Below are 24,591 nucleotides of genomic sequence, written 5' to 3'. Positions count from 1 at the left end.
CTCATGACTGCTGACCAGGGAAGGACCGAGGCTCAGGTAGGCACGTCAGTGACAATGCATTTCTTACTTTGATTAAAGGTTTGGAGATTCAGCAACTCAGACATCGGAGAAACTGAATCAATACAAACCAACCAAACCCCAACCAGCTTTAGAGCAGGCAAAAGCGACAACCTGAAACAATCCCCTTCCCTGTCTGTTGGTCAAGTGTCTCAACAGCCTGGCACAGCCCCTGTTACAGTGCCAACGTGTTCCAGCAGCTACTGCCAGAAAGAGCTCGCTCTTGCTCTAGTGAGAAAACTATTAAACTTTTTCTATACGCTATCTTGTAGGGCTGTAATTCACAGGAATATTTTGGCCCATAAAAGGGCTAATTTGTTTTCATGAGCTGACCAAAGAGATCACTTGGAACTGCTGCTGTTGCTGACCTTTTCAGATTAGAAAGTACATGATCACACCTGGAAACCTATTAGCACATACTGGATTTGGAATTCATTTGCCCTCATTTTCAGAGATGCTGAACACTGACATTACACATTGTTACCTGAAAGCACTCAGTACCTCTAGGGAAAAAGAGTCAACCATTCCCAAAAACTTTACGTAGCTGAGGACCTAATGCTTCCAATGGTTAGTAAAAAGGACAAACACCACTCTACATAGTGTCTCAAACTGTGTACCTACCAAGGTAACTGATTAGGCATTAATAGTTCACACAAGAAACGATTAAAACTTGCCACAAAAATCTGCCAGATGTGACCTTTTGAAGTACAAACAAGGAAAGGTTAATGGCATTCCTAAGAACTGGAGCTCAAATTCTGGCAGAATTAGTTGATGCCAGGATGTCAGTGCCGTAAGACAGGGATACCGATGACTCTCCAAAGGTCAATGGTTCTGCACTGCAGCACAAGATACCGTGGCTCACCAGTGAGTCCAACAGAGGAGACCAGCCCTGGGAAGGAAGGAAGTGTAGTTCCCGTGGCTATTATCAGATGCTACACAGCAGAAAAGGAATCTCCACCTGGTGTTGCCAAGTCAACAGGCTTAATGATGTTCTCTTGCTGAGCTTAATACGCATAAGCACAAACTCAAGCTGTGTCTCCCACTTCCCATCAGTTCTCATGCTTAAGTCAGCTACTGAAATGCTACAGGTGAATGAGTTAGAAGGTTTATATAGGTTAATGTTTTACCAGCCTTCAATTCCTGGACACACTCAGGAAAAATTGATTCAGACCAGAACTGGAGAGATGGGAGATATGTAAAGATTACAGAAAAAGATTTTGTTGCATGAAAGCTGTAGTTTCATGCAGTCCATGCTGTAATTTATTCAAAAAGTGGTTTTTTTTTTTTGAATAAAGCAAAAAATGTCACTCTAGACTCTGCTGAAAGATAAAACCCATAAAGAACAGTATAACAAGTCAAGTTTTAATAGATTTATAAAATTCATATATACAAAACAGTAAACTAAGTCACCAAAGCTATAAAATACACTTTTTACACATCACAATATAATTTTATCTAGTACACAGTTTTCATAAATTGAAACTATTACAGCAAGTAGCTGCTTCTATCATGGATGCTGTTTTGGTGCTAGAAAGACACTTATGTGAGCAGTCTGGAACTGTGCTTTTATTTTATGCTTGTTTCACCTTCTTTTAGTTTGTCACTGTTTTTAAAGTACTTTCCTGTGAATTATTAGAAAATTAAGGCTAAACTCAGGCCTTTCTTGCCCAATGCAGTGAACTGGTTTAGAAAGAGAACGATATTGCATAGTATGTGTGTTACAATGCATAGGCACCAGAGAGCAAGTAAATTGCAGAATAAAAGATAACATTAATTGGCTTCCTAGCTACATGATTGTGTCACGAGATAACTTTGTTTTGTCAGTTTTTCATACATATTGATTCCATAAACAATACAACTCATCACAAGAGCAATAAATACTAGCCATTTTGTTAAGTGGAGTCTCCAGAAATACTTTTTAACGTGCATCAATTCAAGCTCATTACACATTCCAGATAACAAAACCTGTTCATGCTCATTATCCTAAAGAGAGTTAATGGCTTCAATGCAAGTGGGAGTTTAAACAACGTTTTCAAACCTAAGTCCACCAATCATGCTTTCCAAGTCTCATGAGCCACCAAAACATAATTTCTCTTCCACAATCCCCTTCTCCCTGCTATCTTCTCTCAGCTTTTGTGCCCAACCACCTGCACACAAACTCAGCACAAGAGATTGATGGGAAGTATCAGTAGAGAAGCAGTGCTATTCAAAATCTCTTGCTTCCCTCATAAGATGATCTCTCAGGTCCTACATATCCGAAACTTTTTGCTCTCCATCAGTTGTAGTTTCTATTCAGATAATGAAAACAGTCTCTTACCTAGCCATTCCCCTGGAATCCTATTCACACTCCAGTATCTTGAAGAAAGTTTAAGTAGCTGTTAGAAAGGAGTAAGATGCACTGTCTGGCGAGAGACCTGCATACTGTATTTTAGTAGAAATTGAGTTTTAGCACCCAGTTATGAACAGATGGAGAGATTTACAATGGAAGGGTGTGCAGCCAGCTGCAGCAGGGCCAGGCTTGCCAGCCTGCTGCTGTAAATTCACAGCCAATAGCCCTCTGGAGTCACTCAAAGCTTTTGGGGTCAATGCAGATGGCATTTCACTTCAATACAGTCAGTCTTCAAGCACCATCAGCTTTTGGGATCTGTTTAGAAAATAGCTCCCCTCTCTTGCTCCCTTCCGACATACTTTGGCTTTTTTAGCAGAATGCCCATCTTGGAAGTCAGTGCTGCTCTTTTTTCTCCGACTGAATATTTTCATATCTGACAGAAGGTATGTCCTTCAGACATACGCCAAGAGCTAGGTTGTGATACAGTTCATCAAGCCAGGCACAAAACCATTAGCACTGACAATCTAATACCTCCATACTCCCCACCCAATAAGAAAACAAGCATATCGACACATAGACAAACTTACACCGCTTTCCAAATGCCATCAGAAAGATAAAAACATCAAGAATCAAGCTAAACTGTCCAACCACCAAGATGAGCAATGAGATAGCATCATCTGGCTAGCAGAGCAGCAGTTTCAGCTCCAAATACCCTGGCTTTACTCATTTCCATCTATGTAAAAAAAGATTAGTGTTAAAACAAAGAAGTGCCCACTTCACAGCACAAGGCAGAGCTCACCCCAGCTAATTACAAAACAGGTAATATTAAAAAGCACTAGGTCTTGTATTGTCTTGCCAATTACTTTTCTCACTAGGCTAGACAGTCCTCCTCTAGAAGTGTGTGGAGTCAATATGAATTAAGGCCAAGTCTGGCCCAGACCATGCCAATCTTCCCAATCCATAATGGATGTTCCCTAGAAATCTGTTAAAAAACTCATTTACAAAAGTAGGCACAGATGTTTTATAGCTGCTACTGAAACAATCTACCCACCACTTTGTGTTACAGAATTAATAGAGTATACTGAGGTAAAGAGTTGGCAGTGCTATATTAAAACCCCTGGCTATACCATGTGACTTTATACTAAAAACATGATATAGAGGAGAGGCTACTATTCAACTTACAGGAATCGATGTAGTTCTCATCATAAGAGATCAGTGTTTGGCTTACATGACAGGCTGTACTGTATCAAGGTGTTCTTGCATATTGTGTTTGTGTCTCAAGCTAGCATGTGTCAAATTGTCTATCAACCCAATAAGTTGTGAAAATTTGGTGACACAAGCAAAGCTAAGTCAGGTGTCAAAACTCACTAAAAATCAGAGGGGCCTTTTACAGAAATCCTATAGTCCTATTCAGCAGAATGTTTTTGTTTTGTTTTGTTTTGTTTTTTTTTCTCCCATGAGAACTAAAGAGGTATATACATAGAAAAGACTCCAAAATATGAGGTTAATATCCACAAAGACAGCCATCTAGAGGCAAAGGCCTTATTTTCTAAAATGATATGCTGTGGAAGGTAGTTGTCTGTTGCTAAAGAAAGCTGCTAGGTTTTTTTCAGTGGTTCCAGGTCTATTATTTTAATTTTTTAAATTCTATAATTCTTTGCAGATTATAGTAGCCAGGACGGGTGAATACCTGGGGGTAGATGGGAACATGGGGATGAAGGGGACGACACACAGACAAGATGGGACACACTTTTAAAATGCACTGTTTTTCATACCAAAAACTACTTTAGCTATCCGAGGAGAATTACATTTTTCTCTGCAGTGTCACATATGGATGAGCTCTTCCTACTCCATTTCACTATAGTTTTTTTGCCATTAGTTTCTCCACTCTGTCTGCTTGGCTGAGGTTCAGGCTTTAGTTGGCTCAGAAAGCCTGTAAATGGTCATCTTCAGTAGCTTTTTCATGCTTGTAACATGCCTAGTTCTAGGTTTTACACAGCAGTATTTTAAAAAACTGAATATATTATCAAGTTAACAAGCAAATAATCTATGCTGCTATATTAAATAAAATAAGATTAATTCTTTGTATAAAACTGGAAGCATCTTTGAGTTGTACTGTAGAGTGGTCAGTAATTTCCATTGTCGATATTAATTCATTTTCAACATTAAGAACTATTTAATTCCTTCAAAGTGACAACTGCCTATTAAATATGTCACTTACAGAAAACCATTCTTCCTTTTTAATTCCAATTCACCACGTTACCTCATAATGCTATCTAAGAATCATTCAAAGTGACAGCACTGCAATCTGAAGGAATGGTACTGACTGACACGCTCTGTTAGCTTAAAGCCTGTTTTGAGGACAACAAATACAAAAGAGTGTTTGATAAATGACTCCCATTTAGTTAAGTTATTCTACTTAGACTGCCAGATTACCTAAGTCTCTCCTGCAAGCACATGCTGCAACACTTCCTCTCTTTGTCCTTGTAGGAGACAACCTGTTTGCAACACACCATCACTGGTCATTGACCTGCACTTGTCACGAGGGACAGCAAATGGCTGCCTCTTTTTTTTCTTTTTTTTAAAAAAGTAGTTGTTCAAGGTCTCCCTTTGATTATCAGCTTGCCTGTGACCCATTTCCTGACTAGCTAAATGAACAATAAGGCTATAAGGTTAACAACAAAAGATGTTTTCTCCAGCTGTCTTTACCTTCGAAGTTCTCCAGGATGTCACTTAAAGTTTTCTATTTGTTTCTTGTGAAAGGACTAAGCAAGTAACCAAGCCTGTCCTGAGATCTTTATACAACCTAACCTACCTAAGTTATGCATTAGTAATTAACTGATTTACCATAATATGATTTTCTGGCTCTGCTATACTACAACTTACCTTGAAGAAAAACATAGAAGCCCCTCAGTTGTGACAAGAAGTGGAGTGTATTTTGCAGAAAAAGCTGCCACTTTTAAAAGGTCATTTTTCCTCATGGGCCAGATCCTTTGCAAACTTGAGAAGCACTTGACTTTTGCAAGAAGAGTTTCCTGATCTTGGGTTTCTGGTGTGAACCATCACTGTCAAAGTTTGACAGAACACAAAGTCTACAGAGCAGAACTAACGATCTGCAGTCTGCAGCATCATGCTTAGGCCCATTTTATCAATAAAAAGAAAAGGCAATAAAGGGCCTGAGGTGATCAAACTTGTTCCCTAAAACTCTGATTTAGTGTGCAAAACTGCTGTATCATACAAAAAAATGCTTGAGAGCTCAATATGAGATACCTCACATTGTTTTTTTCCAGGTGCAGATTAAGTTACTTAAAACAGAAGTTTTATTATTAGCTCTGAACAGAGTTTTAAGTCCATAAGGTGACTAAGGATACAAACCCATGGATGAGCATGAAGAGAAAAACAGAACAGGAAATTCCATGCTATGCTTCCCAGGTAAAACTACAGTAGATTCAGACATAAAACTGAGGTAATTCTTGAGAAAAAAAAAAATACAGTTGAAAGGGAACGTTTAACTCATTTGAGAAAACAAGCATAATATTGACCCATCTAGAAAATTTAGTGAAAGAATAAAGCTCATAGCAAACTAGGAAATAAAGCCAAGTCAACACAGGGGACCGGTCAGCCCACAACTGCCTCTTCTTTCCCAGTGTCTTGTGTGAAGTGGAAACCACTACCGAGAACTCCAAGAATATCTGAAAGCTTTGAAAACAGTCTTAGTCTTCAGCCAAACAAACGGGCTAGCTTAGAGAAATGAAACTTGTATGATGAGTAAACTTGTTTGCATCACTGTGTTGAAACATTTACCTTTTCAGATGTAATAATCTTAAGAGTTTCCCTCCATCTGAATATTAGAGTCACATAACATTTTTTCCCCTTCAAGGTTAAAAATGAATAAATATTTAAGACAGAGTTGGTCCTGGTAAATATAAGACTTGTTACAAGGAATCTAATTCCTATTTAAGTTTGCTCAAATTTGTTAGATTTTCCCATCTGCAACTTTTCAGTCGCTTCCTACCTCGATACTGTGCACGTTACATCGCACTGAAATAGCCACATCTTTTCCACTCTGAAGCCTGCACAAAGAAAGCCAAGAGACTGCTACATTAGGAAACTACACAAAAATACTGATATGAACATCTGCAAGCTTCAGAGAGGAAGAAAGATTCCAGATTTTATCCAAATTAACATGAAAGGACAACAGAACAGGACTTTTTTTGACCACATTTCCCATGGGATTACCAGCTGAAATAAAACGTTGCTTGTTTTGACATGCCATTACAGGCTCAAAGGGGATAAGAACTCCAGGGAATCTGCTGACTTTTTACAGGTACAAACAGCCCTTCAGGTTTTATTTTTGGATAAAAACTATGACAAAAATTGCACAGTAAACTGAATTTGAAAATTACCTAAAAGGATAGCACTACAATGTTGATATAAAAGCCTGATCTTCAGTTTGTCCATGTACCCCACTGCAGTAGAAAAGATCAGATATGTTTGTACACAAAAAAGGCACCTGATAGTTAGTTACACAGATTGAGAGCTAGGAAATTAACAGTTCATATCAACATTATTCATAGCCTCTTGCAATTTTACATACAACCCATTACCCAAAATGGGCCACTCCAAACTTGACTGTACTCAGAATTACATGTGCATTAGTATAGGCTAAAGATCCCATTAAGACACAGATTATAGACTAATTCTAGAGCAAGGTCTTGCTGTTCAAATACATCAGTGCAGCTGTAAAACTGGGATCTCTAGGCTGTTCAGTCTTCCTATAAGGTTAGCTGTTGGGAACTAATCAAGCAGGTGCTCTACTACCAAAACCTTTGCTTAAGAGTTTAATCAGCTTTCAAACTTCTGAATACAGATAAAGCCCTGTCACGCAAGATTCTGAACCTTCACGAATACTGCCAACTGTGGGTGTGAGAACAGGGCTGAATTTCCATGAAGTACATCTCACTCAAGCACCTGTTGTGCAGATACATGGTCAGGTGCTCTAGCACAGGCTGCTTCACCAAGGAAATCGGTTTTCTCATGATGTAATACCCTTCACATATAGTGCAAAATAAACCCTTCTCCATAACAGTAAGGCCTTAACTTCCCATCCAATTCACTCCAACATGGGTTTCCTTACAGAATTTTAGACTTTTACCTCAGGACACTCATGCAAAACCTTCAGACAAGAGCTGTGCATCCACCTTGGTAAGTGGATTGCAGCCCCTTGGCAAAGATGAACATGCACACAGGATTTGGTTATATTCCTAAGGGTTAAGAACAGAACTTCCATTAATGTTCTTCAATACAGCTGCCAATCTCATTACATTTAGTTTGATCAATTCAGCATCTCCAAACTACAAAAAAAAAAGATAGTCTGTATGACTAGTGTCTCTGAAAAATTAGCATATTCATTTAAAACAATGTGTCTTCCATACATAGTTTGTCAGAGATTTCTTTGTTCCTAAGAAGGCAGAAGGTGGTTGTGTTATTCAGCGTTCCAAACTAGGTACAGAACCTACAACGGCCATGTTTCAGTAGTGTTTCTAGTCCAAATGATTCAGTAGCTAACATCAACATTTGACTCCTTCGGCCTATAGCTCCTCTGTTTGGACTGGCTAGTTTACAGCATTCCTGAGCCAAGTAATTAGCATGGGTCCTACACCACATGCAAGGGCCATAAAGAAAGGATAAAAACTTTGATCTAACCCTCTGGCAAATTTTAACAGAGCATCAGCTGCTCTCCTTCACTGCAACATAATATCCTTCAGATTCTCTTGAAGGATCGTGTCCTTCACGGCATGAAACACAAAGCGGATGTTTTCAGTGTCTATGGCAGTGGTGAAGTGATGGAAGAGAGGCTTACTACGGTTTCTCCTCTTTCTGTCAAAGCACTGCACCAGATAACGTTGAACATCTTCTAGCCTGTGAGGGTCACCTTTGAAGTCCGAGAAATACTTCTTAATGCTGACAGTCTTTACCTTCTCTACAAGAAGATCCATCTTGTTGAGGAATAGGATAATAGAAACATTAAAGAAAAGCTTGTTATTGACTATAGTCTCAAAGATATTCATGGATTCCACAAGTCTATTTGTGCGCCTGTCTTCCATGAGAACCTGATCATACTCACTGGAGGAGACCATAAACAAAATTGAAGTTATTCCATCAAAGCACTGGAACCACTTTTGACGCTGAGATCTCTGTCCACCTACATCCACCATCTTGAAGGGTATTTTTTTAATGATGAAATCATGCTCTACTATCCCCTTGGTGGCTTTTCTAGCCAGCAAAATATCTTGTTTGCTGGGGAAATAATTCTGTAAAAGAAAGAAGAAAAAGTGTCAAAAGAAGTCCTTCAAAAATACTGTCTGGTGCCAGAATATGGAAGCAATGAGAAAAAAAAAAATCAAAAAGAGCCGTGTTTTTCTAATTATCAAGTGAAGAATGTTCAACTTTAAAATAGTGGACTGTTGAACATTTATCTGAACACACTGGTAAACAGCTACAGAAGTTCCTGAGACACGTGAGAATAAAGATATAGGACTAGTGCAGTTCATGTTTTTATCCTTCAAGCCTCTCGTTTTCAGGCTGAAGTCTATTTTGTTTAATTATGAAATTCTTAGCTACAGTGTTACTGCCATTTAGGTAGTGTTCAGTAAAGCAGATCAAGTCATCATGGAAAGGATTTTGTTTGGAAATCTAGTTTTTCACAGTTCGTTACTCTTACAAAGGACATCTTGCAAACTTTAGTGGAAATACTTCTTACAGGTTCACACTCCATGACTGGCAACATGATCTACCACAGGCTGTGGCCCACCCCACCACTGTAGAGAGATTTGTTCTTCAGAAGCTTATCACTGTTACTCTTTCTCCTCCAAGTTTCCTGACAGATGTTTTCATTACAGATTTTGAATTCTGTAAGTGCTAGAATTTTTTTTTTTTTTTATTTTGATAAGGTTTCATTCTGGTACCTTAAGTAGCACCAGCCATCAGATCATCACGAAAAGTAAGATCCACAGACTGTGTAGAAGGGCTGATAAAAGACATGTGCATAAATACAACTTCAATAAACAATATTTGTTGTCTGTCAAAAAAGATTAAGCAAATACTAGGCTTCAGTTTAGTTTACTATTTCTAGTGAAAAAAACACTGAAGTTATTTAATGCATTATTATTAAAGAAGAAAAACAACCCAAAGAGATTTAATCATAGCACACCCAGGCTTCCATTATCTTTTTGAGCTCTTTTGGTTCAGAAAGAGAAAGTATGTCTTACCAGCTGACCAATCCGATCCAGGTTATCCAGGAAGTATTTCACTGATTCACCCTGTGGAAAAGGAAAGAGATGGGAACTGAGTTTGTTTCTAGGAGAGCAAATCCAACTGAACTATAGCCTTTTCACTTCCCAAGATGCACCATGGTCTAACAGAACAGTATCACAAGTGGAAGCTTGGGCACCATCCTGAAATGCTTCAGGAGCTGGAACGATAGAAGTACTACATATCTTAATTCACATAAACTGCTGATAATGAGGTGGAGCTGTCATAATATGCTACTGGCATGTAGGTAAGGTAGTATTTCTTCTGAAAGCAATTCTCTGTTAGTTCTAGGAAAAAAAAAAAAGTTGATTAGAGATCTGAATAAATGCTCAAATCTATCTAGTAAGACTTTACAATGAAAAGGAAGTGTTAAAGTCAGTCCTTTGGGTTAAAGAATTAAGGATTTACTCCCCTTGTATTAGAAATTCATTTAATTGACACTAAGTGGGAGCAAAAATTAAACATGTTTATAAGAAACCAATGTATTTTTTAAAAAATTTGTAACAATGAACAAAAGCATATCCTAGACTGGTTGACATATCTTTAGAAAAGTGAAGATTTGAAGTCACCCACAATTTGTGATAATTTAAGCTAGGCTTGCTTGTCCAAAGGAAAAAAAAAAAATGAACCTTTCTCTTCTACAGATAGTTATTGTTTTAGGCTCAAGAGTTTTAATAATGGATTTGCTCATCTTGTACAAAATCCTTTAGCAGTTATACCGAGAAGAATATAGGCAATATTTACAAAGGAAATTTATTTTTGTGTGAAAATGCATAAGAGGTTTTGTGGGGTTTGTGTTTGTTTTGGTTTGGTTTTGTTTTTTAAAACAAGCTTGCCCATGTATCACACTCAAATCAAGTGCCACTTCTCATTAGTGGATACAAGAAGCCCTGCACATACTTTTTAGAAGTAATAAAATTGTTTCCATATAGATACAGACTTTACTTCTGGAGTGAAACTATCTTTGGCAGAAGCCCATTATCCTTCAAACACTTCTCTTTCATTTCTCCAGATGAAGATGATCTGTTCAGTAAGAAAATATTCTTCATTGTTTAGGACATGTGTCTTGCAGTTGTACGATCAAATTGAAAATCCTGCTGCCTTTTAATAATTTTGGAGAGCAAAACACATTACATATATCACAGACCAGGGCCACATCAGTAATGACCAAACTGTCAGTAGGTGCCGTCACCAAGTCACTAATTCAGAATGAGAACATTCTCAAAATACTGTATCACATTCCAACAGCAATACAGATTCTTAAACCATACATTCTCCTCTACGCTATAGGCTTGAGGCAGCAGAATAGAATTACTCCCCTCTATTACAACTGTAAACAGATGCCAACACAACAGTTCATTCTGAAGAATCAGACTGGAGATCAGAGGATTCAGTGTACTGTACAAGTACACACTTTCAACAAAGCATAGACAAAAAGGAGCTGTAGCTTACTACTACCTAATATTTAGAATTGCAAGTGTCTTTTCATAAAGAGGAGAGAACACACTTATTTGCAAGGAACTACCACATACCACAAAAGATTTACACTGGATCACTAGCAGAAAAAGTTACCTTTTTGGGGGAAGAAGTTTCCAAAGAACAATTGCTCTAAGAGCTTCCTTACAATCATGAATTTTCATAAGGTGAAAGTAATTTCCTGTATTTTTTGGCACTCTGTTGGATCAGAAGAGATATCACAGACCGCATGAATAAGAGAAACCGGTCTTCCTGTACAGCATTAGTCATATTTAGGAGATGGGAGAGCCCAAAAAGAAAAGGTCACTGAAGCTACAAAACCCCTTCTCTATCTATTGTGCTTTGTCCTACACAGTGCCCTTAGATGTGCAACAAGACTGCAAACGGCCATCTCTGATACAGCTTGTTCCTGTTTTCTACCCAGTTGCTTTAAGAGTCCTTGTCTTATCCATATACCCTCCCACGCTGAGAGCAGGAAACAGCTGTATGCATGTAAACTGCTGGGACACACAAGCAAGTTCACCTGATTTACAGCTTCTGCCTCCCCCGTTTCCTGCCCCGTGCATCCATCAGTTTAACATTTTGCGCATTTATAAGACAGTATGAAAATAATCTGATTAATGAAAAAATTACATGTTCATTTCTTCAGCGATTTAGGGAAAGTAGACTTCTCTAGTTTCTTATATAGCTCTTGGTAACACTGCAGTTAAGCCAAATAATTCATTTTGGGAAATTTTAAACAGTAATTGCAGAATGCTTGGATAGCTGGGTAACCAAGGGAGGTTGCTGGAGCAGGTGTGAACACCATATGCACGGTCTGACAGATCTGAAGATGTCTGAATATTCTCTTCTAGCACAGAATTCAAAGACATCCAGTACTTGAGTCAAAATATCTGTTTCCAGTCAAAACAACAAAGCCCCAACAAGCTTCAGAGGGTGTGAGTTAAGAAAAGCTCAAACATTAAAGCACACAAACCTAAAGGGATAAACTGCCCCCCCCCCCCCCAAAAAACCCACAAACCCACACCACACACTCAAACCCTCCTACTTTAAAGATGATTCCCCAATTAAGTCCTGTGTTATGGCCTATGGAAGTGTGGATTCAGTTCCTGCTCCATATACTTGTTGAGTAACCTTGCTCTACATCTTAGTCTGACTCACAAAAAACTTGGTTGTTTCTGGGAAGTGCGTGGAGTATTTCAGTTCATCAAGCAGGCAGCACAGAACAATTGCAGCCGGCACCAACTGACCTGATAAATAACTTGTAATGTGTTTAAATGAAAAAAATATGGAAACTCCAAGTGTTAGGACTGTTTTGTATTATTATTTTTCATCAGAACAATTGTACTAACTGAACATTCCTTTATATTTTATTTTTTTCCTTGTCATCTGGGGAAAATAGATAGCATTATTAATTAGGTCTAGAAGTGAAATTTCTTTAGCTTTACATCAAGCTGCACTTGAATGAAATTTTGAATTCCATTGGTAAATTATTATTTATGCAAAGCTAACACATGCTTTGGGTATTATACACACAAACAAATATACATACATATATATATGTATTCATATAAAAATATACATACAGAGTTTAAGAATTATTCATCAAGGTAGGTTTTTCCATTCAAGGCAAATTATTATCAAAATAAAAAAGTAGCATCTGCCCCTCTCATGTTGAACAATTTTTCTCTTTAAGTCACTGATCATAAACAAGCTGGTTTGGCTTTTTCAGTGTAAATGCTTAGCGTTTCTCCAAAGTCACCTAGCCATTCCAAAGCTAGCTTAGCACTACAAATGCTCTCCTCTTCCAGATCTTAACCAGTTATTTCTGGTTCACTAGCATGACTTCCTATAGAAGTGGCAGCAAATGTTTGGAATTGATTCATCAGATACTAAAAATATCCTTACACAGATTGAGGACTTCAATCACACTATTTTAATGGTTCTAGTGAAAAAAATTGAGTAGCTTTCTGAACACTGCAATCTATTTTGAACCAAGCTTGCAAACAGCAAAATAGAAATGAAAGTCAAAGTTATTTATACTATATTTAAATATCTAACAATAATCACACCATGGTGTGTTCACTTAAAAAGCAAACAGAAAAGGTCCAGGTCAGATATGTCAATCTTTTACTGGCTGATGAATCAAGAAAAACTGTGGAAGCTCAAAAAATTTCTTCAGATCAACTACATTCATAGATGATTGTTGAGCTTCTGTCTTTTCAGATTTAGAAAGACTCAAATCTTCTTTTATCTCCCTGCTAGTACACTATTTCCTTTCTAAAATATTTTAATAATATTACTAAATATTATTTTTAAAATCTGAAAGACATTATTTCATTTCAGCTGGCACAGCACTTCGATACAAAGCACCACTCTGTCACAGTCACAGCAAAGTCTGTCAGTGAAATATGTCTGTACTGACATTTTTTATTAACTAATGGTCTTTTAGTATACTTCACATTTGAGAGTTGTATCAGCAAAGCATGAGATGACCATCATCTTTTTTGCTGTTGATACAAACCACTCAGCTTTTTTTTTTTTTTTTTAATTGTCCTTGATAATAAATCAAGATGTCAAAATGCTGTATTCCATCCATGCCCTCTGTTTTCCAGGACAGTGGTAGAAGGAAGAGTGAACTCTGAGTTATGAATTCTACATAATTCAGATACTCCTTTTTAGTACAGCAGAGCATAGTATAGACCATTAGTCTTCCTTAACTTCTTGCTCATCACACAAGAGTTACCACAATTGCTTGAATGATTCATTCTCTCACTGCTAATCTCTTCTCCCTCTGCAATACATATCCTCTGAGTAACAGTTTTGCCAACTGGGACCAAGTGAAGGAATAAAAGATGCTGTTCCCATTGTTCAGTAGGATGAGTCACTGCACATCTGGGAACTGGGGGAATCAAGAAACACAAACAGAAGGCCTAAAATGATCCCACAAGTTCCACAATGCAGCATCGCCATTGGATTATTATTTTTAAGTTGTTATTTTTTTAAACTGCCCTATCTGCAGTATAAAGTTTGGTGAAGGCAGAGAAAATATTACAATTTGCTTAAAAACTGTCTCGTGGAGAGGAAAGTGAGGAAAGGTAAAATGTAAGCATATAGTCTTACTTCCTGAAATAGCGCTCTAAAAGTTACGTGCTAGATTTTGGATTCAGCATTCTCAAGGGGCAAAAGCCACAAAACTAAGAAGTTTTCATTCTATCTATTTTGTACTGTATGAATGTCATCTTAAAATTGGCTCCAAATAAGTCACCATGAAAATAACTAATTGAATTTAACATCTCTGTCCCTTCAGGCTAGGTTCATAGCACATAAGAAATCTCCCCACAGAAATATTATGAACTAGTCTGGCATCACTGGCTTTGCCATTGATAGCCTCATCGCAGAAAGCAGGCAGAAAACACTTAGGCAGAGTTCCCAAGCAGTATTAATTTCATGAAAATAAATGCACAACAGATCATATGTAGATTGCTTTAAAATACCCATAGAAACTAAGTAATACGAAGTGTTCTGCAAGGCTAGAATTTATCAACTTGTCATTTTAACCCTCAGCCAGTCATTCAAAGTGACAGTTGGTGAGATCATAAACGATAGTGAAACATCCTATTGTCCAGTTCCCTAAAATACAGGCTCATTTCAATCTTTTCCTTCTGAAAAGCAGTTCCTCTATATTCTGCTCTGAACTAAAAGACTTGAAAGGGCACCCTCTGTTCCAAATTGGCTTTTTTCCTTTCTTTGTCCCAAGGCCTTTCTGACATAATATTAATTTAGCCCTTCCTGATCATTCTGTCTCTAGCTGCTAAATTTAGAGTGCACAATTTAAGGTAGACCTGTCAGTCTTAGCTTGTTCCAGATGATGAATTAAACCACACAGGAAGGAAGCGTTATACTTCAAGGAAGCATATAATACAAATCTAAAGATTCCCACCAATACAGCAAAACACAGGGAGAAACAGATACTGTAAGCAACTACCACAAACTTCAGCTGAATCTACAAGGTGAAAGCAGCAGTGATCTGAATAAAAGAACAGCAGTGTTTGTATCCCACCCTCCATTCAGGAGCTGTAAAAACATTCAGCAGCAAGGCTGAGAAACACAGAGGAAATCCAGGAGACCCCAGAAAAGTTTGGGAATCTCTCAGTCTTTAACCTCTGAGATCTCATCTACATAAATGGAATGGACTTTAAAGCATCGACACAGTTTCATCCAAATTTGGCCTTTATATAAGGTACTATTCCATTAGGACTGCCAGAGATACATACCAACAGAATGCAATGTTAATGCTAACTTGCAAGCGAATCCTTTGCTTTTCAGACAAAGTTTCCTGGGATGTCAATCACCTGTTGACTGTAAGGGGCTTGAATGTTACAATTTGAGATGTTTCATAAAAGCAAGCTATCCAAAGCAGAGGCCCAAGGGAAGAGCAAGGTTATGAGCACAGAAGGAGGATAAAATAACCAGCAGACTAGCATTTGAAAATGTTGAAGAAATTAGACCAGCCAAGTTTTTGGGTACTGAGATTAGAACCCAAAACCTCACCAGCAAGAGAGACACAGGAAACAAACACTTTCCTTAGTGAGACCTACTGGACACAAGCAGCAGGTTAACATTCTGCCACCATAACACATATATCCTTTGGACATGAGCACGCAGACACGGCTCCAGGTTCTGCACCCTGCTTTTGCCCAAAGGAAGTAGTAGTCCTTTACAAACCCCAGAGACCCGGGGTTAAAATTCTTATGAGGAGCAACTATAAACAAACAACTTCCCCTCCCCAAACTTGCAGGCTCTTCCAACAGAACACTTCTAAATCCTTACTTCTATTCAGCCTCACTGGTAACAGGGCATGGATTTACTACAGCCAAAAGTGTGTTCTCTTCTCTGTGACTGCTGATGAATTAAGTATTATTTTCCAAGGAGATAAGCAAGTCTGTGCTTGTTAAGAATTCACTCAAAAGGATGTTGAAGTAACCTAAATTACCCCGAAATGCTGATGCCCATTCTAGACTGTAATTCTGTTCTTCAGATATTCTACATCCTGTCTGGGCACTGAAACTTATTGACACAAGACAAACATTAATTTTTCACTCAATCACCAGTTCCAGTGCAGAGACTAACCACTTCTCTGTATTTAAGCCATATAGAATTCTAACTATCAAATCTCTCTAATGTTACTTAACTTCCTCCTTAACAACAGACTGAGCCACTGGCTCCCATCCAGCAACTCCAGTGCTTATCCAAGTCTCTGCTATCTGTACCCTACAAACATACCAGCTACAAAAAAACACTGTTTGGTTCCAATCTTCTAAAAACTACCTCTTCTTTCTACTGCATAGTCATACAGTATAGTTATCAGATGTCAAAGTTTGAAAATATTTTAAGAATTGTTTGCTAGCTCAGTACAAACATGCAATGCAAAAATCTGTTTGTCCAAGTCAGGATTGCTTTCTATAAATTCATTCTACATTACACTGGCCAAACCACATATTTCAAAACACATGGGTAAAAAAAAAAAAAAAAATAAGTGATAAGTATTTATTTATTTTTTACCAGAAGATCTAGGCTAATCTGAGTTCACACATGGGTGGTAATACTTGTGGATCCCTGTGCTGGAAGGCAACTGTTACATGTGTTCTCTTTTCCCATCAATTCAGTACACAACTCTTTCTGAAAGTGTTACATAGAAAAAAAAAAAAAAGTTACATTTTTTCCTAAACTTCTAGGTGTTTCTACATCAACAGGATGTAGCTAAGATAAATTACTCTTTATACTATGTTAATAATTCTGTCCCTTTGTCTCAAATACGCACAGTAGCAACAGTGCCTCAAGGAGGACGGGAATGTTCTGTTAATAGACTAAGGCAGGCTCATCCTACACTATAAGTTTCAAGAAACATTAACAAAAATCCCTGTTGTTTTGATTTTACTCCTACTTACTATCTCATCATCGCTGCTATTCCTGCTTCACAGACTTGCAAGGACTAGAAGAAAAGCAGATGCAAAACAGCAGAGAACACAGTACTGGCCACAAACAAAAGACAAAGATGCAGAGCGCAATACAAAAGGGGTAAATTACTGTTTTGTTGGTTTTATTTTGTTTTCAATTCTAGAAAAATCCTTAACCAGACAGACATGCACAGTTAGCTACAGTGATTTATCATGTCCTAGACTTCACTGACTAGCAGCAGCAAGATTCAAGGAATAGATACAAAGGGATATACACACAATTCATATGGAAGAATCAGTTATGTGTAAACAACAACAAAAAAAGTCTGATTACTGTATCCAATATCAGCAGCGTGCTCAGCTCACACACACCCATCCTGGCACGAGTGGACGACAGACCTAGTCATAAGCATCCCATGAAAGGATTCCTTCCTGTTTCCCTGCCAACTGTCTAAGTGAATACATTGTCTACAGTTGCTGCCAGAACCCTTTCATCTCAAACACCGGAGGTTCTCGGTGAAGTTGAACTAACACACACACCAGCACAACTTCTCATTCCAAGCACAGTCAGCTAAAACGCACAAGAGAAGGCAACTGAAAGCAGCAATCTTGCCACAGTTAAAAGAAAGTCCCGAGCTGTAAATGGAAGGATGCATCCAAGATTCTGGCCAATCACTAGCAAATTATACCATTTATTCTCAGTGGGCAGCTGCCATATAAAAAAAAAAAAAAAAAGGAAAAAAAGCATCTCCAACTAATGCATGAGTATTTAGAAGCAACTGGATGTTTTTACAAATCACTAGGAACATGCACAATCACTTTATTATGCGACCCTAGTCTGATGCTTTGTTTTCAGCAGCTCAGTATGCAAACCTGAAACTTGCTTTGTTTACAGAAGACATCTGCAGAACATTGACCAAAAAAAAAAAAAAAAAATAACCTTATGAATTAATCTAGTCAGCAGTGCTGACTATCTGATCAAGACTAAATCACAAGTTGACCAGTGAGTTTCCCTTTCAAATCTTATCAGATCAAGGGATGAGAAATAAATATCTTAGATCTTGTGGGCTGAAAAAACAGCTAACACCAGCCATGAGAGAATGTTGAGCTTGGACTTTTCTATGGCAAGCAGCCAGCTGGAAAGCTAAGCAACTTGAATGCATTTACAACAGGCATAATCTTGAGTATCTTGCAGAACGATGCTTCCTACTCCACTTCTACACCAAAGCATTTGTTGCAGGGTGCCCTAATGCTCCACTTTCTGTGGAAACAGCTCAAAATGTTTTACTGAAATTTGTCTACATCTGTTAAGGTGACTGTAAGAACTGAAAAGAGTAATTTATCTCACACAATTTATTATTAAAAAAAAAAAGTTTTTCCTTGTTTTTTCTGTACATATACAACCAAGACATTTTTAGATGCAACTTAGACTAAAATGATAGTCTTGCAAGATTCAAAAAGCTGCTCGGTATTTGACAATTAGGTTTCAGGTGGAAATCAGTCTAAGGTAAGATGCAAGCATACTCAGGTATGCTATTTAACAGTTTGATTCCTATAAAACCAAGTGTGTAGGCAGGAGGTACAGAAAAAAAAAATTCCACCTTGGTTACATTACTCTGAAGTTTTTTAACCATACCCATTACTCCACTCAAGCTTAACTACAGATAACACAAGGCTTAGAAGTACGAGGGATACCTCAAGCCAACTTCCATGTCTGATTTTCAGAAATCTTAGGAAAAAAACTCTCTTTTTTCAAGAATAGCTTAGTATTTGTTAATTCTAAGAGACTGAATAACTTTCAAGTACACTGTTTCTCCTGTTACTATGCTTATTTTCCCAGTGACTTCTCAACTCAGTGGAATTTTGCAACATACTAGCTTGCTCTCAGCACTGAGAAGCTACTCAACATCTCATGTTCACCCACTTACACTGAGATTGGTATTGCCTTCTATGAAGTCTGACCTCTACATGCACCTGTAAATCTCCTAGATCACTAGTGGTCAAGTTGTCTCATGTCATATGCCAAAAACATTTATTTCATTAGATCACAACTGCACTTGGGGTCTGTGAGAGAGCGTGTCACCCAAGAAGTGACTGCCCTCCCTGTAACCTCATCTCTCCTGCCGCAGTGCCAGTGCCAACACTGCGTATCGAGTCCAGCAGGTGAGTGATAGTGCACCTGTTTCCATTCACAAACAAGTCAAGTTTCCTCTGTGATTTGATTTATAGTAATTATCTCAAACCACTTAATTTATTCACATCTAGTCACAACATATCAATTTTTCCAAATATTCTCTCCCCTGCTGAAGGTTGTTCCGGTACGAGAAGGGGGAGTCCTTCCAAATTTGCACTTATACCTTAGCACTATTGATACTTTAATATGAAGATTTCAAGTAACCTGAACTTCTTTTTATTTCATTTTATGATTTTTTTCCCTTTCAAAACATTCAGGATTTCTTTTCCTGCATTTTTTACTTTAATCCTTCCCTACCACACAACTCACATCACTACTTTCACTTATGAAACCAAAATTGGAATGTATTAATGAAAATTAAAGCTGTCCAGGTACTGATTCACTGAAGGCTCAAATACCCCTAAGCGAAGACTCACAATGTGAGATGGGGTTGGCAATTACATGAACAACAGCTGTATTAATGTGCAACTCCATCCTATTTTCATGTGTATCTATAGCCGAATCCTTTGACACTGTCCTCAATCGTTACAAAGCTATTGTCTTGAAGCTCAGGCTTATTAGAAATGACTTACCACAGAGGGAAAAAAGCCCACAAGTAATGTTTGAGGCTTGTATCAAACGAAGAGCTTTATTTTTATTTACCCTCACATGCGCCTGCTTTATACAAATTAAACTCTATAAGCATCTGAAAACAAATCTAAGGTTAAAATAAGTGATTTGAAATAATTGACAGCTTCCACCCTTAAGGCCTCATCTACACATGTAAATTAATCAAGCCACAGTGGAAACTCAAGTGGGTTTAACAAACTTCCACAAGCTGTTGAGCAAACTAGCCTACAAAAAAAAAAAAAAAAAAAAAAAGAAAGAATAATAATTAAAGCCCCAGTCACATCCTACTGAACTGCAGAGGGGGAAACAGTCCAGCCACGTGGACAGCCATCTGAACTCCCTGCAATCTAGAATGCATATGCTGGGTTGGGAGAAAGAAGACAGAAAAAGAGGGTATAGTAGGATGTTCTTTTGCTTCTTGCCCACATCTAACATCATTACTGATTCTGGACCGTACTCTGGCCAGACTAAAACTAGATGGATCAAAGTCCTAAATACAGAGAATTTAAAGACATAATTAAATGGGAAAGTGCTCCATCAGTAAGCCACTATTTTTTCAGTTTGAGATTTTACTGAGTTTTCCAAAGTAGAATTAAGTGAGTATCAAGGAAAGCAAGTCAAATTAAGAGGCTTTGGGGGCGGGGTGGAGAGCAGACCTTCTAAGGACAAACACCAACAGTTTGTTCAGGAGTAAAGCCAAGTGAAGCACAAGTCTGCCACAGTCTGAACTGCAGGAATCTGTGTTGTATACAGAGGAGACATTTGAAAGGTGTCAATAAATTACTTCAGAGCAACATGTTTTCCACTTTCTCAAACAGAAAATCTTGCATGATGTTTCCAAGAAGTTTTCCTCTCCTCCCCCAAATACTAAGTCAATAATAAAGCAAAATAGGTTTACTCCACAGAGCTGCTTTAAGTATAGCTACAAACTAAAGAGAAGGTAGAGACCATGCTGCCTTCTGCTTGTAACAGAGCATCTTCCCAGCTAGTGCAGGTTCAGAAAAAGAAACAGTAAAGTATTAAGCTAACCTTACTGTTCTCCTTTGAGAAGACAACTTAACAGTTCTGCTCCTTCCATTAGTGTTCAACAGTTGTGGCAGTATGGAACCTTGAGAGATTTTCTGGAACAGTATCATGTTCAGATGCATCCTTAAATCACCTAATCTATGAAAATCTTCGCTGTTGCTCAGCTACCATTTCACAAACTCTGAAGTCAAATAATGTGTTTCTTCCCCTCCTCTGATCATCACCTCCTCTTCTACATTCAATAGCTGTGAAACAGAGCCTTGACTCTGAAGAGTATGCAAGCACTTCAGATACTCCAGTAACTTGGAACACAAACATTTTGAAAACTAAACAGCACCCTTGAAGTATAGGCGTCTTATTTTATCATCAGGAAAGATTTATGGAGGTAAGGAATCATTGCTTGGATGAAGGGTCAGTGAGATATAGACACTGCCATCATTCCTTGGCAAGCACCAGGTTAAGGTGGCTTGGGATCGTTTGCAATGCCAGCTACTTCTTCCTTCACCAACGCCACAGCACGTCACTACCTCAGCTGTGCTTACAGTCACAGGGTTGCACTCTGCCTCAGATGAGCTTCCCAATTTACACCAGAGCTTCCAAAAAACTGTTTGTGCCAACATAAGCAAGAACACAGTGCAAAACAGAACTCCCTAAACCACCACTTCCTATTGCTCACTGTGATTACTCTATCACAGAACTACAGCCCAAGTTAAACTCTGTCCTTGCACAATGCATTGAGTAAAACACAATGTTTTAAGGCAGAGCAGGCTTATTAGGGAGACAGCAGAAGCAGGGGAAGGCAACAGAAGTAGGTTAAAGATAACTACGATCTTTTCAAGAAATTGCAAAAGGATCAAGATTTGGATAGCCAACAAGAAAACAACATAGCCAATTGAGCAAGTCATTGCTACCCATCCCACCTGCATTTTCCTTTTCAGCTTTCTGCCAGGTCCTGTCTTTTTAAAAACATAGGCTCATTAAACATAGTTCACTGTCAGTGTGACAACTTCACCTATTCTCTTATGGATAAAAACCCAGAAGATAGTCCAGCAAGACTTCTGCATAAAAACAGACCCAGTTTTTAATGTTTTGCTTATTTGTTCACCTGTGCTTGTTACTTGTTCTTGATCCTATATAGCTTACTATAAACCAGGATATTCAGGGAAGCTGGAAAGCATTCATTACTCTCTAACATTAAAATCAGTGGCCTCTGAAAAAATCCAAGCCTTAACATCTTACTGTTTCTCGCAAGGGAACATTTTAGAGAATTTTCAAAGACACCAAGATGGCACTTGCTTGCTGTCCCAATTCCTGGTGGAGAGGACAAGGTCCAGTACCAATATGAAAGGAAGCTGAATTACTACAGAGAACATACAAATGAGGTGCAAAAGGCTGACTTGTAAAACTGGAACTTTCTGAAGTGCATCGTCAGCACTGCTCTTCTGAGCACAGAGTGAGCCACGTCAGGGAGACAGGCTGAACAAAACCATTCACCTCTTCTTTTTGTAATGCCGTGGGGTTTTTTTTGTTTGTTTGTTTGGGTTTTTTTTGGTTTTGTTTTTTTTTTTTTTTTTGTGCCTAATTTCCTGAAACCAGCCACAGGGTCAGAAAACTGCTAATATAGCACACAGCAAATAGCAGGATCCCTCTCTTCTTTTACATAGCTAAGCCAGTCCTTGCCGGATCTTCAAGTAGTGCACGTAACTTTAATACATAAAAAACTTTGAAACACCATACCATGGGAACACAAATATAAGTCTCCATCTGAGCTGCATCTTTGAGATTGAAGGGTTGAAACCCGTCTAACAAGTGGAACCCTTCCACTAGAAGCAATATTCTTTGATTGTTTTCAGACTTTAGTGTACACAGATAAATATTAACATAGATGTCTCCGCATAATGCGGGTATTTTGTTGCAACTACAATAAAGTTGTCCTTGTGCTACCACAGTTTTAATCTATGCATATGTTCATTACTTAACATATGAGCGCTCTCCTGCTTCCACCAAATTTCAGTAGGAACTCTATTAGACTCCCTTAGATCATACAAAGGGACTTTTAAATGTACTTAACTTGCTCAAATTTCTGGAATACATTCCCATTACTGGGAATCTCTACAGATACACTAGTTGCCAATTCTGAAATCTCTTGAATTACTAAGATCCATTAGAAACTCTCTGAACATGAAATTAAACAGCATAATCAAAAGCTAAAGGCTGCTCACTGGGTTGGATTTGTCTCTGCCCAGAACTTTCCTGCACACCAGAAAGGGATAAAGAGATTACTCCAGTGGTTTTTAGCTGCAGTTGGGTACTGGCTCAGACAGCCTGAACTGAAAGTTTCCTTCCTTGTTTCTCACAGCATGTGCCAGCATTTCTTGATGGGAATGCAAAGATTAATTACAGCTGTACTTGCTCTGAACAAATCCTTATATTCAATACAGTTCTGCAAGATTTAGAGTAGCACTAATTAAGGCTTAGAACAACAATTCTGCAAGGACAGAGATACTGAGTATTTTTTCTAATTATTTTATGCATAATAAAATTAAAGCTTCTCTCCAGAAGCAGGGTGGCATCTATTCTCAAGAGTTGGGAGCCAAAAGGACTTTTCCAGTCTAAGAACACTAGATTTTGTGTTTCAGTACTATTTCTGAAGGTAAGACATCAAAATGTAACCACTACCACACGCATACAGAGGGGTAAGGATGAGTACAGTATTTATTCTGTAAATCTTTTGGGACACCCAGACAGTTCTCTAATGGGCTCAATTACTAAGAGGTAAAGACAAAAAAAGTTTGTTCTTAATAAAATACACCAGTAAAAATAAATCTTTCACCAAGAAAAATGGCAATCATTAGGAAAGATGTAAATTCTCGTAATGAATTTTCAACATGGGAGCTGTATCTATGAAGTTGTTTCTCTTGTTCACCTTAACCACACCAAAAATACAGTCAAGATTTATTGGCATCCAATGGCCAAAAGTAAAAACTCATACAGGCAGCATTACACAGTACCATAAAAATACAAGAGTTTTTAATCTACTTCCAAGAACCTAAAAGTTAAAAAGTATGACCACACAAAGACTGAATTTTAACTTTTTGGTAGCCATAGACAGCAGGGCATTAGTGAAGAACAGTGATGCACTGTACATTTACAGACTTCAGAGGTGATTTTGCCCTAGGTTTTTGATCTTTAAAGAAAAAAATAAAAAAATGGAAAAATTGTAGAGTTCTGGGAATTCACTAAACAGAGTACTAGAACAGTCAGTAGCACAGCTCTTTTTACTCAGCGTCTGTCTTGGTTCCCATATGGTAGGCATATCAATTTCTTATTATCCACTTATTTATTATGTATGATCTGCTCGTTACTTTCCAATTTATCCTCCCAATTCCATGCAGGCTACATTTCATCCAGCTGCTGCATTTCGTCATAACCTAAGTCCCGGAGCAATTCATGGCAGGAATCCTTTTATTTTTCCACAGAGCATTTAGTACAGAGGGCTTTAATCCTTGGTTCAGACTTAAGGTAGGTACTGTAACAAACTGCTATTCTCTAACGCTTTTCTATTTGCACTGTTTTGAAAAGGTCATAATTCATGACCTTTCTGGTTCTTGTTATTTCTCTCCAAT

The 24,591-nt window shown here is 38.1% G+C and overlaps 1 protein-coding gene across 1 annotated transcript in view; it reads right to left on the bottom strand.

Moving 5' to 3' along the window:
* Positions 1–1,405: 1,405 nt before the first annotated feature.
* Positions 1,406–24,591, bottom strand: part of GNA12 (G protein subunit alpha 12) — a 44,384-nt gene continuing 21,198 nt past the window's right edge. The window contains exons 3-4 of the mRNA XM_033000321.2: positions 9,658–9,708; positions 1,406–8,700 (exon numbers count right to left, since the gene is read on the bottom strand). Of these exons, the coding sequence (XP_032856212.1) occupies positions 8,131–8,700; positions 9,658–9,708 (621 nt within the window). The 3' untranslated portion in view covers positions 1,406–8,130. The remainder of the gene's footprint in view (positions 8,701–9,657; positions 9,709–24,591) is intronic.

This window comes from Tyto alba, unplaced genomic scaffold, assembly GCF_018691265.1.
Source record: "Tyto alba isolate M040663 unplaced genomic scaffold, T.alba_DEE_v4.0 Super-Scaffold_28, whole genome shotgun sequence".
NCBI classification, from domain to species: Eukaryota; Metazoa; Chordata; class Aves; order Strigiformes; family Tytonidae; genus Tyto; species Tyto alba.
The sequence above is the reverse complement of the archived record's forward strand: the minus strand, read 5'-3'. Positions and strand labels throughout refer to the sequence as shown.